Source organism: Tachypleus tridentatus, chromosome 4 (genome assembly GCF_004210375.1).
Source record: "Tachypleus tridentatus isolate NWPU-2018 chromosome 4, ASM421037v1, whole genome shotgun sequence".
Classification (NCBI taxonomy): Eukaryota; Metazoa; Arthropoda; class Merostomata; order Xiphosura; family Limulidae; genus Tachypleus; species Tachypleus tridentatus.
Window position 1 is genome coordinate 42,758,166 of NC_134828.1, and position 15,983 is coordinate 42,774,148.

The following is a 15,983-nucleotide window of genomic DNA, read 5'->3' on the forward strand; positions in this document are numbered from 1 at the left end:
TTTTGATAATAAATAAAAGACATAGTCCAAATGGCTACTTGTGATAATCAAGTTTGTGCTTGAAATAATAAAAATATTTGTATCTCCGACATCTACCAATAGTTTGAGTGCGATGCTTCTCCATACTGGGTACGTGGGGAATCTATAGTTATGTCATCAGTGCTTGTCAGCCAATCAGCGCTCGCGTAGATGGGTATTTCTCGTTTTCTAAGAGGCATAGAAACACCAATGCGATCATTCACAAGATGGAAAAAAAGAGGCCTCGTTCACCAGATTGCCTTTTTTCTGACAAATCTAAAAGGACTAAAACTGCGAAAGGGCTCTGTCTACAATCATTATGCTCAGTCATTTGAAATAGTTGGCATCTCTGTGATATGAGTTTGCTTATTGTTCTGTTTTACATAGTGTTAAATATAACTTTTAAAACTTTGGTTATTTAGATTTCATTTTTTTAAATAACTGAAAGATGGTGTAACTTTGCCTCCAAAATCTATTACATCTTAATGTTCTACATTTTTTTGTATTTCTGGAATTTAAAAATGTTCCTGTAATATCATTTATTGATTTGCTAAATTATATTTTATTTTATAAATTTAGCAGCTTTGGTTTCTAGTTTGTAATTGTAATCGTTTTTTATAACCAGATTGACATGAAAAAGATGCCATTAGAAAAGCTTTCCAAGAGACAAATTGAAAGTGCATATTCTGTTCTTACAGAATTGCAAGAGGTGAAGAATTCATATATTTAAGTTTTGAAAGATTTCTACAAATTTAAATTGCTAGGTTGTGTTTTTCTTTAAAAGAGAAAACATTTTAATTAGTATAAAAGTAACTAAGATGTAAAACTTGGGAACTTATATGGTGAGATAAGATGAAACAATTTTCAGAAGGTATGTTCACAAGTAGCTTGTGCTTTACCTACTTCACTAGGATAACAGAAGGCATTTGCCAAGGGATATACAACTTGTGGTGGTATTATTAGTTAGACGCACTTCAAAAGGCATTAAAACAAAATTTAAATAGAAACAGCAGTATATTGTTACAAGCTTTAAGCTATTTAGGATAAAGAAAGGTAGCTTCCTGTTAGAATGTGAAGTCATTATATAAAGAACAAAAAAGGATAACTTAGATTTATTTCATACTTTTTCTAGTGGCTAGGAAGTTGGTCAAGTTGACTAAGCTTGTATATGTGTAATTAGGGTAGGGAAAATATATTATAAAGGCCTATACAATAAAGTAATATATTGTTTCCCCAGGGCTTGAAAGGGGTGAAAAGAAAATTTCTAGTGAGATACAAATAAATTTTGATAATAAATAAAAGACATAGTCCAAAAGGCTACCTGTGATAATCATGTTTGTGCTTGAAATAATAAAAGATATCTGTATCTCCGACATTTACCAATAGTTTGAGTGTGGTGCTTTTCCATACTGGGTACATGGGGGAATCCATAGTTACGTCATCAGTGTTTGTCAGCCTCTCACGTAGATGGGTATTTCTCGTTTTCTAAGCAGCATAGAAAGACCAATGCGATCGTTCACAAGATGGAAAAAAAGAGGCCTCATTCACCAGATTGTCTTGTTTCTGGCAAATCTAAAAGGACTAAAACTGTGAATCAAAAATTTAGGAAAGAGTATTTTGCAAAATATCCGGTCATTGCATCAAAAGCAGTGACAGTCATGCGTTTTGTACAGTTTGTCACATCGATTTTTCTGTGGCACATGGTGGGATAAACGATTGTTCCTGACATACAAAATCAGCATCTCACCAACAAAAGGCTGAGGCGAAGACAAAAACGATGCAGATAACGACATTTATGAGTAAGAATTCAGAACATGAAATCATAAATGCAGAAGTGATGTTCACGCAATTTGTCATTGCTCATAATTTACCCCTAGCTATAGCTGATCATGCAGGACATCTATTCAGAAAAAATTCCCAGACTCTGATATAGCGAAAAAATATGGCTGTAAGAAAAAATATGACCAAAACTACAGCCATTGTACAAATGTTGGGTTGTTAAAATGACAAAATGATTTCAAGCATACTTACTAAAAGTGTTTAAAGTTTAGCCACAGATGGATCCACAGACGTGGATGACTCAAAACTGTATCCAGTGGTTGTATGATATCTGTATAGGCTCTGTCTACAATCATTATGCTCAGTCATTTGAAATAGTTGGCATCTCTAAGTATGTCATCAGTGGGTTCCAGAAAATGTTTTTATAGTTTAATCATAGTTGACAAAATTATGTAAGAACCAAAATGAGATGATGAGAAATGTGAATTTAAAAGAGCAGCCTTACATTGATCAATTAGTAATGTGCAGAGGTCTTATATAAACACTTTTATGACCTAAAATTAAAGAGTAGAGTTTTTTTGGTTTTTTTGTATTAACAGTTAATTACAATTATTTATTTTTCTAAAATCATGCAAGGCCCCATGTTCCATTTATTTTAAAGCTGAAATATTTTTCTCATAACTCATAGTAAGCAAGATGTGGAATCAGACATGTCTTTTGGAACTTCTTGATAATTTTCATGGCAGGGAAAAAATGTGCTTTTTGTGCAGAGATGCTAGGATTTAAGCCCATATAATCACCCCAACCTACAGGTGTCAATTACCAATTACTTATGAGACCAGAACCTTCAGTTTTTTAACTAATATTAGTATGCACAGGTCATGTATTGCAAAGGCCTTAATTTAAACATTGTTCAGACAAGGGAGAGAGGAAAGTCTTTGATTAAAGAGCAGCACTACTATCTCCAAAAGTTTTATTTCTTCATATTTATCTTTCCTAAGGTGTGTGCGTGCTTTCTTATAACAAAACCAAATTGGGATATCTCCTGTATCCATCGAGAAGAATCAAACCCCTGATTTTAGCATCGTAAATCTAAAGACTTACCACTGTCCCACTGGAAGATCTTTCATAAGGAAAGCAAATTTCGAAGTGGACATGTCTAACATTTCCAGTGCTAACACAGTTGGTATCAAAAATATATATTAAAGGGTTTATCTTCATAATTTATAGGTGTAGTAAAAGAGAAATCATTATTTATCAAAACAAGGTTATACTCATCCTTAAAGGTTTTAAAGTCTGACCATTTGCGTCCATGTGATCAAATCCATACAGTGAATCATGTACATGAAAATTATCACATATATATATATACACAGCATACTAATATGAATGTTTCAAATAAGTCATGGTAACACAGGTTACAACAAGAGAAAAGAACAGCATCAAGATGTGAGTTATCATTAGGAAACATCCATAATAGTAACAGAGTGATAGAAAATAAAATACCCAAAATTCAGAATAAGAACCTGAATAACTCTGTAGGGTAGTAAAAAAAAATACCTGAAACAAACTACAAGGTCAAGAAAATCTGTTTATTGAGGAGACCACTATAACATTTTTTATGAAGGTGCCTTTTTGATGGATAAGAAATTATGCTGCAACAAATGTGCCTTCTTAGAAAATATATTTTTATTCTGCTTAAAAATATTCAAGCTTTTTAGCTTTTAAACTAACAAGATACTGAGAGAAAATAGCAGAATATTTTCTTTCACAACTAAGTTATCATAAAAATTAAGAATACTGTCAGTATGTTTATGGGAATTTTCCTATTTAAAACTTGTGGCACACTCCAATAGTGCCCAAACCTACATTATTGATAACATTGCGTAGGCCAAGTAAAATAAGGTTGTTGTTTTTTTTGACAGAGTTCAATAATAGACACAAATATAAGCAGAAAATGCCAACCTATGGGCAGCTTTCTGTGTGCTAGTAATTCCTAATCATAATATTCATACTTAATTAAAAACAGTTTAGAAAAAAGTGAACATTTTCTAAAAGTTTTTTTTTCTATTTTTGTTCTTTAGTAATGTGATACTTGTTGCATCAAAATAATTATATGTACAGAGTACAAAATCTTCATAAACTTTTCTGATATAAATTATAATGTTTTTATATATCAAAAGTGGAGCTATTTATTGGTAAAAAAATATATAAGTAGCCCCATTGAGTCATGTTCTTGTTGTATGGGAAAATACTTTTATTTAAAATTATGTTTTATTGGAAAGGAATGAATATTGCACATACCATAATTATTTTTCTAATTGTGTGAATCATGAATACCCAAAGTGTAATTTTTTTTATTTGTTGTGCCATTAATACATGCTGTAAAAGCTTTACTGTTTACATACACACACATTACTTCCATTATAGTAAGAGAAGATATTGGAACTTGACATGAGACCCTCCTTTTGTCTTTTAGTGAAATGTTCAAAAGTAATTATGTTGAAGTCTAAATTAGTAAGTTTCTTATGTAAGACAATCATGCTAATATTTGGGGACATATTGGACATTGTAACATCCTCTTGCATATATTGATTATTGTGCAGTCACCGTTTATTTCACAATTTTTTTCAAGTATAACAGAAACCAAATCTAATCTAATGAGCTTACTTCAGTTACAATGACTCAATACAGAAGTTTCTAAACTTTTGTGATTTTATAAAGTGGGATTACATGTTTTGAAGTATAGAACAAGAACATTCAGTTGCATTTACTAAGATTTGCTAGATTCAATTAGTAAAGAACAAGCTTGTCACCAGCAGGACAGCATTGAGAAATGTTTCAACTTCAGGAAACTTCTTACTCAGCCTGTCAAATAAAATGAAAAAAAAAAATCTTGGGTAAGAAATAACTATTGGAATTCTGGGTTTTCTTCTTTTCACCAAAGGAAAGAATTTAAATATAATATGTGATAGAGATGTCTAACACATTATTTGATTCACTGTACCCTCAGCTGTACACTGTAGTTTGACTCTTGAGGACTTGTCAGCTAGTGAACCAGTAGAGGGCTATGCTCTTTCTATGGCTAAGTGAAGAATGCAAGTCCAGAGCTGGAAGGTTACTAAGTGACAGTCAGAAGATCCTGAAGAAAAACGACTTGGCTGAGAAATACATGATAAATACCAGAAAAATGGATATGGCATTGGTAAAGAACAAGAACTAGTTTCTTTAGCATTCTGAGGGTTCATTGGTTTGGTATTTTATGGCACAAAGCAACTAGACTGTCTGTGCCCATACTGAGGGAAGCACGCAGAAGATGTGTCCTTGTGATTAATATGGCCTGGTATATTTAATTGTGGAAAGGCATTAAGATTGAAATAATAATCATTAAGTGTTAAAACTTTTTAAGAAGTTCACACTTGTCTGGAGAACAGGTCAGTAAGTATAACATTTTTATTAAGGAAACAATGAAAGAGTTGGGTTTGATAGTCATGAAAATGGTGAGAATGAGCTGTGGACATAGAATTAGGTAGTTTAACATGAAAAACAAGGTGAAGGGCATGACATTCCAGTACTTGGAAGTGACAATAAAAAAATTAAAAAAAAAATCCATGCAGTGTGACCTGATGTAAGACAGGAATAAATGAATGTATTCTATGTATATAACAAAAATGATGGGTACAAACCCCTTGTACTTTTTATAACTGATGGAAGATGTGACTTTTTGGTTAGTAGTCATTATCAGAGCCTTCTAGGTGTTTGTTGTAAACAACACCTAGATATTTTGTGATATTTGAACACCAAGTAGAGCATCAAAGAGGATCAGTGACGAGTAAGACAATAAATTTTATGGTCCTGGGTTTCAATGCATGTGTAGAAAGACACCAGAGATGAGAGTAAGCCAGAAAGATGTGCTGATTATTACTGTCAACAACATTTGTATGAACATTATATTGGAAAATATGTATGGAAAATCTAGGGCATGACATTTCAGCAATATATTAAGAGGAAACTATACTGATCCTTGAGGCACTGTATAGTAAGAAAAAATTGTAGAGAATACTTTTGATGGAAATAGCTGCCCTCTAACCAGTGAGGAAAAAAAAAGGCTAAATGGATGTACGTAAGAGGATGTGGAAAAAAAAGAAATTTGAGACCAAACCCCTGTGCCGAATGGAATCAAATCCATGCTCAAAATCAAAAAGAAAAATACATTAAGGTATTGAAGAGTTAAGATGATTGGTTAGGAGTTCATTCATGATAAACAGACAAGGTCAAAGTCCAGCTTGGGGATTCTGTTTTATATCGTTGCTTTAAAAAAAGAAAAACATGAAATTGATATACTAGGATGCATTCAATGGCAGCTAATAGAACGATAAAATTTGATTTGGGCAGGAGACTTCTACTTGAGAATAATAGAGGTTTATGAGGAGGCAGAATAAACTTCTGACCTAAAAATGAATTTTTAGAAAGTGGCAAGAAGGAGAAAGTGCATAAAACGTGTCTTACATGAAAATGAAACATCCCATCTGGACCACAATCAGTGATTTGCTTAATTGGATATCCTGAACAGTATTAGTATTATTCAAGAGGAAATCACCAAGAGAACTGGTAGTAGGTGTGATGAACTAAGGGAGAAATAGATCAGACTGAACCAAGATATTTGCTGAATCATCAGAAAAAGTTAGAAAACGCAAAGTTAACTGTCATAGGAGTGAAAGATCTAACGGTTGATATGTTAGATTGAGATTAATGGTTTGAAATAGATAAGTAGAATGATATGTATTGTTAAAAGATATTCTAAGCTAACTGAACTTACCTGTGTGAAATTTGACGAAAAACAGAGATTATTCGAAAACACGAAAAATCAAACGATTATTGAAAGTATAGGATACAACTGTGGTAACTCATGCTGAAGCGTAAGTGAATTATATACGAATAGTAGTGTGATAAAAACAGAGAAAAATAGTTCAGGTTGTCAACTGAATTTTAAAGCATTGATTCGACCTAAATGGGGTTTTGACAAAAAGAAAAGAACTGTGTGGTGTTTAAGATATTGTTATGATCTCCGTAATGTAAAGAATTTTGTGTATATGTTCTACGTCTTTCTAATACATAAGTGAAGTGTGTGCTGTTCGTTTATTGCTAAATTTGTCATCAATAAGTCGCAGACACTTACTGTAGAAGAATCCTTAGCTCAGCACACCCATATACGTACATTATGTATATATATATATATATTTAATGAGTAGTTTCTGACAGGTTAATTTGAGATAAAACTATAAATGGAAGTATACTCAGATTGTGAAGAAAATATACAAATGTTACATTTGAACCTGAAATGGCTTACAAAGAAAATCAAATGAAGATAAAGGTAAAGCTTTATAAATTAAGATATTTCAAAAATATTTGCTAAGATAGAGATTTACACTTCTTTTTTTGCTTTAAATTTTATTCTCCCAGACATAATTATTGATATAATTTCTGTATTCTGGTTGAAAATAATCATGTATAATTATGGACGTTTTTTATGCATACAACATATACAGTCATAATTCAGTTAGTAGGAGATATAAATGCAATACGAGAATAGCTGTTAGAAGTTCAATTTCATCACTGCATAATCTTTTCTGGTTAAACTGATTTCTCTAAAAGCTTTTAAGTATATTTGTATTTGATATACAATGCTACTTTAATATAAATATAGCACAAGTGTTCAATTTAGTTACTTTTAGCAGAAATATTTCATTGCAAGTTTTTTTTTAATATAACTGTGGTAATTATACATGTGTAGTTCAATTGTTGTGTATTGGCACTTGTATTATTATATCATAGTACTATATCTTTCAAAATTTTTCAAGTGTTATTAAACGGTAATATTTTGTAGGGTGTGGAAAGTTTGAGGCCACTGTTGATGTATTTTTAAATATACATTCAAACTGTAGTTCAAATTAAATTAGTGAGAAATATAATCACATAGATCTAGAATGTGTGCTTGTGAGTTTAGCTATAAAGACCGTATATCATCGATTTCCAAGTAAAAGTATCACATATTATAGATTATCACAGAGTACAGAAGAACAATTTGTCTTGTCAAAATGTGTTCTAAAATAACTCAACTAGCCTTTGCAGACTTTAATTAAAAAGAGAAAATTATTTAAAGCTCTGGATACAACTATGATAAACAACATTGTCATGAACATGACTTGTTTAAACATCTTATTTTAAAACAAGTGGACTGGGTGCTGTTTATTTATTGTTGACATGCATTGCCACCAACTCAAAAACAACTAATGTAAACAATACGACCATATCATATGAGCTCACAAAATATTTTCAGAGAGGTGAAGGCAAAACATGTATGTAGGGATTCAGCTTTTACAGCACAAGTCAACAGATTAAAATAATGTATATTGTTACATGTGCTTAAATGCAAACTTTTCCAAATTCCATAAAAATTATTAAAAATTTCTAGTTTAACTACACTATTATGTTTACGTCACAATATGTGCATTTTTTTGTGAAACACAAAGAAGTAAATACATTCTCTTGCCCCTTTCTGCGTGTGTTCATGTGCTCTATACAACCTGACATTAGTAAGCCATCCAATAATTACGAGGGTAAATGATGGTACAATAGATTCAAACAAATAGGCCTGCATATGCACAGCTGTAGTGGTGGTGTAAATATTGTATAGATCATAACCTCACTACATAATCATGTCAATTGACACTGTTAAGTGAATAGAGAGAGGTGAGTGGCGTGGACTGAAAGATAACAATCTGTGAGTTTGGTAAACAAGACCTAGAGAGAGATTCATAGGTAGAGAAAAAAGGAAGAAAAAGTGGAAGAAGAAAAGGAGAGAGAGAAAAAACTAGATGTAGGGAGAAAATAATAACAGGTGGGTGTTTTTCTCCACTCTAAAACCTAGAAGAATTGGGAATCTGTCAACCAGTCCATAATAAGATGAGGGTACACAGCCTTACACTGTCTTGTCCAGTTACAACCAACATCATATTCACTGGGAACTGACATTCAGCAGATGGCAGAAAGAGGGACTGCTATTTGGGGGTTGTATCTCCAGTCCAAAACCTGGAGCATTGGGAATGTATCATCCATTTCACTGTAGATGAAAAGTGACATTCAAACAGATAAGAGCTTATGCAAATGGTCTGGCTCCAACCAACATCTTGTCCCTGGGAACTGACATCCAGTAAATTGTAGAAATGATGGTATCTCAGCTGGTGGGGCAGACTGCAGTATATGGTGGAGTGTTATACCCGACACCTACCTACATCTGTTATATGTAAGTATGGTAGGAAGAACATCATGCTATCTATACCCGCAGAATCTCACTGCCTTACACTCATATGAGTGGCATTGTACATACTCTGAAGGACAGGCCTCCATGTTCTACCACCCTGGTGGCTAGAAACTGGTTAGTGGCACGAACTCCCATACTCCACTAAAAGAAGGAGAAGAAAATGCATTAGAGACTCCAGAGGACAACAGCACCATATATAGTGCAATTGGTGACCACAGTACCCTGTTTTGATAAGTAGAGGGATCACATCAATAGAGTCAATCAATCAATATCTGGTGGTGTCTGGAATTGTACTTCAGGTCTGCATCAAGAAGAGCCTCAGTGACAGAGAGGAGCAATAATCCCTGTCTGTCTTACTCATGTTAATCCATGATTGTACAGTTTGGTACATATATATTTGTGAAGTAAGAAACAGTAAGGGATTCTATAAGTAGTCCTGCCAAAAACAACATCTCAGTGGTGTGTGTAAAATGACCTTGTGACATGTTGTTATATTGTATTTCGTTGCCTAGAACATACATTGACAGAGTCAATCAACAAACACTTGGTGGCATGTGTAGTTGTATGAGTTTGTGGTAGGAATATCCTCAATGTCCCAGTAATCTAGCATGGTATATGATCACAAGTTGTACATTGTACAGTGCACATTTACACTAAGTGGCACCACTAACTACAGAGCATGATCTAAATATGCAGTAAAGGCCTCTGCAAAGGCAAAGAAAATGAAATAAACAGCAATAGCACTGATAAAGGCCCCCATGGGAAAATATAAATGCACAGCCAGGAGCATTGCAAGGTGATGGATCTGATGGTAAAAAAATATTAAACAGCAACATTCACGTATCAACAAGAGCAGAAACACTGACTCAAAAACAATGGGATGCAGAGAACATGCTGGCAAAAGATTCATTGGAGGATAGGGAAAAATGGAGGGAAACATAGAGGTACTAATCTGTAAGGGAAGTATGGGAAAACAGAAGGAATTAAACATCATGTATAAGGCTGGCAACTGGAAATTACAAGCAAAGCTGTTAAACTGAAGAGTGGCAAATAATACCACCCTGTGGTCCACAGCAGAGAAAACTGAAATGCTACATTTAAAAATCGAAGGCAAAAAGGATGATATGTGAGGAACTTCAGAATAGGAAGGACCATAATCTTGTAGGAAAGAGCAAAGATAGCACATGTACTACTCATACAGCTAAACCATTACAGAGGAAGAAAGAAGAGCACAGAAAATGAAGGAAACTACATCCAAATATCCAGACCTTCAGGCAAGGGACCAGACAAAGCAACATGTGAAGGCAGAGTCCAGGTGCAGACAGATATTTTACATTGAACTGTGACTGATGAAGGAGTGTCAGAGACAAAGGATAAAAAATGGTGACACAAAAACCAGTGCAGCAGTGGAAATCACGTACGATATATGGAAAGGACATGTGGGAGGAGAAAAATAGGGGGATATGCATAAAAGTACCAACACAACTGAAAGCATAGTTGAGGTTGAGGAATAGGAGACCCAAAAATTGTGTAAATGGTGTATTGAGAAGAGTAGCAAAAACATCTAAATATACCTATTTCCCTTTATACCTATATTAATATAATAAAATGAATAAAATTATATATTCAAACATCTAACACCGCCCTCTACGTTCCGACACTCAGTTGCACAACCCCTTTCAAACATGTGGTCAGCTTCCGGTCAGTTACCTCTTTCTTTGTGAACCTGACGATGACCGAAGAAGGTCGAAACGTTGTTCGCTCTTTTATTAAAATATTTTCTCAACCCAAACGAGCCGTTTTTGCACATATATTTCTCTACAAGTGGGTTTTCTCGACATCACTGAAACATGTTTTTGAATCTCCGAAGAATCTCTTCACGAGAAAGTTTGCTCAAAATGAATCTGTCACTCGTACAAGTTACAAAATAGTGCATAGAATGGCAGAGCGAGGAAAACCTTTTACTGACGGCAACATCATCAAAGAGTGTATGATGGAAGCAGCAAATGAGCTGTGTCCTGAAGACATTTTCATGGAAGTGCATAAAACTTTGCAAGACTATAACCTTCAGTGGAATCAGCTCAGAGGTGTAACAATTGATGGAGGAAAAAACATGGCTGGAGTAAAGAAGGGTCTGGTGGGGCTGATCAGGAAACAGTTGGAGGATCTTCAACTCCCAAGCGCTCTGTTCATACACTGCATCATACATCAGCAAGCACTCTGTGGAAAAGACTTAGATATTTCTTGCATACTGAAACCAGTCATTTCTGCAGTGAATTTCATTTGGGGTCATGCACTTTATCATCACCAGTTCAAGGCGTTTCTTGAAGAAATTGATTCGGATTTCTGTGACTCGCCTTATCACACGGTGGTGAGGTGGCTCAGCTGCGGTAAAGTCTTGCCTCACTTTTATAAGCTGAGAAGAGAAATAGATACATTTCTTATCGAGAAATATAGAGCCGATCCACTTTTGTCGGATCCAACCTGGTTGTTGTCATTTTTGGTTGACATCACATCCCACATGAATGAATTGAACTTGAAACTTCAGGGAAAAAATAACCTTGTCTGTGATCTCTATAGAATCATTAAAGGATTTCGGAGAAAGCTGTCATTGTTTGAAGCACATTGGGAAGGAGGAAATCTATTTCATTTTCAGTGTTTCAATGAGTTTCATGCTGGAATCACAGAAGATGTCAACCTGGAGTTTCAGAAAAAGATTATTGGTGATTTAAATAAGCATTTTTAGAGAGATTTTTACATCTCGACAGAATCGAAAGTGACATTCTCCTTTTTCAGAATCCTTTTGATTCTGTCATTGATGACATGCCAGTGGAACTTCAGCAAGAGGTCATCGATTTGCAAGGAAATGAATTGTTGAAAGCAAAACACAGATAGGAGCAACTTACTGAATTTACAGCCGCATACCTGAAGATTATTTTCCAAAGCTGAAGCAGTTCGCATCTCGTATGGCATCAGTGTTCGGAGCAACTTGTGTCTGTGAACAAGCATTTTCAAAAATAAAGTATGTGAAGTCGGTACATCGATCAAGGTTGACTGATGAACATTTGAAAGCAATTCTAATGATTGGATGCCAGAATTCAAAACCAAACATTGAAGATATTTTGAAAGCCAAATGCCAATTTCATAAATCTCACTAACTTTTTTGCAGCTTAGTGAAATTCAGATATGTACTCACTATGTGTGATGTAACAATTGTTTTTGCTAATGTCACCTTCTTTGATAACCTTTTAGTAAATAAAAATGTTGGTTCTATTTCTGTTTGTTTTTATTATATTTGTGTATTGCATGCTACTCCCACATGACTAATGTGGCATCCTGAACTTAGTGTTAAGTCTTTTACAGAGAGCTTTCATTCTAGCTTATGAGTATTGAACATAATGATCATGCAGCCTGCGCTTCTCATTCCCCAAGTAATCTGGCCCCCTGTGAAAAAATTTTCGTGACCCCTGACCTATACAATGAGGTTATAACCTCTTTATATTTATATACAATATTTTTGTAGGTATAACCTAAAATGCTATTTGCACTGTCACTAGCAACAGCATGCTACTTGGATGGCTTTAGTCACTGATCGACTGTTACACCAAGATCCTTTTTTTCATAAAATTGTTAAGATTATTCATATTCAAATTATACTTATAACTAAAACTGTGATAATACACGTGAATTATCTTGCATTTCTAATGTTCTAATCTCCTCTTTCTTCAACATTCTCGATTTTCTATAGTCTTTAAAACTTTCTGTCATACTAATCAGTTTGAATTTCTCAAATGTATTATGTTTAATTTTATCTCTTCAATTAAAGTGGACCAAACCCTATCTACAACCTGAAGAAGTAACAAAGCAATATCTCACTAATTTCATCAGTATCGTTTGGTAGTCTGTAATAAATTCCCACTAATTGAAACCCAAATGGATTCAATTTCCTGTTATTATCTTTAATATTTTCAAATTCAATGGGGTGTAACTCACATTTTACAAACAAAACCATTCTTCCCCTCTTATTAATACTGCATCCCTATTAAATAGCCCATAACCATGTATTTCAAAAAAAATTCTGTCATTAAAATCATCTATGATAAACAATGTTTCAGTTATTTCATTATATTAAAATAATCTATTCTTAACAGTGTTCTAAACTTCTATCATTACAATAGTAGCAATTAAGACTGGCCTTATAAGTACTTCTATATATTTTTTCCATGCTAAAAGATTCTCTGCCTCTTGATCTTTTTGCATTAATTTTTCCTAGCCATCACTACTGTCTAGTCCTAGTTTAAAACTTCTCTTACAGCTGAGTTAATAGCTTAAGCAAATAAGCTATTTAAATGTAAATCGTCCATTCCAAATAGCTCCCTTCTTCCACTGAATTGATCCTACAAGTCTACCCAACCACGTTGCTTATCCTTTCATACTAATCTAAGCCTAGTATTTAGTCCGAGTGACTGACTTGTAACTTCGTTCCCATAGTTAATTTTGGGCAGTATTCCTGACAAAATTAAGTTATGATTTTTTCTTAAAATTACTTTATCAACCCCATATACTTATTAATTAATTCCTCTGACCTACATCTGACCTTTCCTTGCATCATTAGCCCCTACATACATCACAATAACTGAATCTCTGCTTACCCCTCCCTCTCGTTATATCTTCTGCTCTGTCAGTTACATCCTCCACCTGTGCCATTGGAAAGTATAATCGAATTCTCTTCTCTCTATTTACCCCACAGACTATTCTATTCACTTGTCTTAACGAGAAATTGCCTATAATTACAACCTCATTATAATCTGCATCCTTCTCTGATCCTTTTGTTTTCCTTCATTCCAATAGTTCCTCATCTGCTGAAGCCAAGGGCTGAAATTTGTTGCTTAACAGAATAGTTATTTATAACTAAATTCACTATTTCTTTACTCTTTACATTTGTTATGAAGGGTGTGGGTACAAGTCTGAGACAATTTTTCAAATGTCTTCAGAAGCCGTTAGCTTGTATGAAGACATTTTAAAAGGTACTTTCGGCTACTTCCGACTTTTATCCACGTCCGTCAAGTTCCAGCCTCCAGAAGAGTTAGAGGAAGCTTTTAAAAGGTGTGAGTACAAGCCTGAGACAGTTTTTAAAATGTCTTCAGAAGCAGTTAGCTTGTATGAAGACACTTTAAAGGGTACTTCCGGCTACTTCCGACTTTTATCCACGTCCGTCAAGTTCCAGCCTCCCGAAGAGTTAGAGGAAGCTTTTAAAATGTCTTCAGACAGACAAAATGCCTCTTTCAAGTACCTATACCAGGGATTTTCTGCGTAAAAGCGCAAGCATTTACAGCAAAGTTTTTTCTAAAACTATCCTGGTATGAGTCTGGGCCCCTTTGAAAACATTTTAAAAACTACCACTGACTTTCACCAATTGCTCCTGATTTATACTATAATCTCCCTATATCTACAAACTGAATTTAAATTAATGGATTTAAGTTCAAGTAAACAATTTAATTATTAAAACATCAAGAAACAATAAACTATTTTTTAGATTATATTTATTTATTAAAATAAGGTACGTATCCAGCATCACGATTTGTCAGTAAGTTGAAATATACCTAAACTCAAGTACAGTTATACGTAATGAGACTATTTTAACATTTCAATAAAATTTACACCACTAAACTTTTAAGTTAAAATTTTGACCGTCTACTTTTATTTACCAATCTTACTGTATTTCATTATTATTGTAATTATAATAACAATATTAAATGACTTTCAGAAACTATGATAGTAACTTTTCAAAGTGTTCAATCCTTAGTCGCGCTTTCTCACATCAATATTTTTAGTTTTTGTTTGTTTGTTTGTTTGGGAATTTCGCACAAAGCTACTCGAGGGCTATCTGTGCTAGCCGTCCCTAATTTAGCAGTGTAAGACTAGAGGGAAGGCAGCTAGTCATCACCACCCACCGCCAACTCTTGGGCTACTCTTTTACCAACGAATAGTGGGATTGACCGTCACACTATACACCCCCACGGCTGGGAGGGCGAGCATGTTTAGCGCGACGCGGGCGCGAACCCGCGACCCTCGGATTACGAGTCGCACGCCTTACGCGCTAGGCCATCCCGGGCCTTTAGTTTTTGATAGTACCAATTTGAGGTACGGAAGCCAACGATGATTTAGTACATTTTGGCAGCACTATACCCCTTATACTATAGTTTAGATTTGTTTGGGGCCTGGCATGGCCTAGCGCGTAAGGCGTGCGACTCGTAATCCGAGGGTCACGGGTTCGCGCCCGCATCGCGCCAAACATGCTCGCCCTCCCAGCCGTGGGGGCGTTATAATGTGACGGTCAAATCCACTATTCGTTGGTACAAGAGTAGCCCAAGAGTTGGCGGTGGGTGGTGATGACTAGCTGCCTTTCCTCTAGTCTTACACTGCTAAATTAGGGACGGCTAGCACAGATAGCCCACGAGTAGCTTTGTGCGAAATTCCAAAACAAACAAACAAGTTTTGTTTGTTTATCGTAAAGCTATTTAATAGGGTATTTATTTGTTTTGTGCTCGAAACTGGAATCAAACCTAAAAATAGAAAGCTGTTGTTACAAACTTTCAAGATTGTCGCTGAACTATACAAGATTTTATTAACAGAACATATTATATAAATGTCTAAGAAAATTTTGAGCTGGTTTAAGTTTCTTAACTGCATCAGCAACAAACTGTGTTGTTTTCTTCCTATTCTCAGATATCATGTAAACGGGCTCATTATTATCACCTGAATATAAAATAAAAAAACTTCGTGCAAGTATAACTTCAAAGTAAATCTAACCAATTGCATACCAACAAAGCCTAAGTAAGCCCTGAACTGTATCATATAA

At 34.5% G+C, this 15,983-nt stretch overlaps 1 protein-coding gene across 5 annotated transcripts in view; it reads left to right on the top strand.

Annotated features, from left to right (window-relative positions):
- The window catches only part of LOC143248969 (ATP synthase subunit s, mitochondrial), a 37,394-nt gene extending 24,839 nt beyond the window's left edge, over positions 1 to 12,555 (top strand). For 3 of the 5 annotated variants that reach the window (XM_076498037.1, XM_076498036.1, XM_076498040.1), the window contains one exon: positions 644 to 1,397. Coding sequence is in view for 3 of the 5 variants with exons in the window: in XM_076498040.1 (XP_076354155.1) it covers positions 644 to 653 (10 nt within the window). In the remaining 2 variants the exon portion in view is untranslated. Of the gene's footprint in view, positions 1 to 643 lie in introns of all 5 variants that reach the window. The other 2 variants (XM_076498033.1, XM_076498032.1) reach the window with 1 other exon arrangement.
- Positions 12,556 to 15,983: the final 3,428 nt, after the last annotated feature.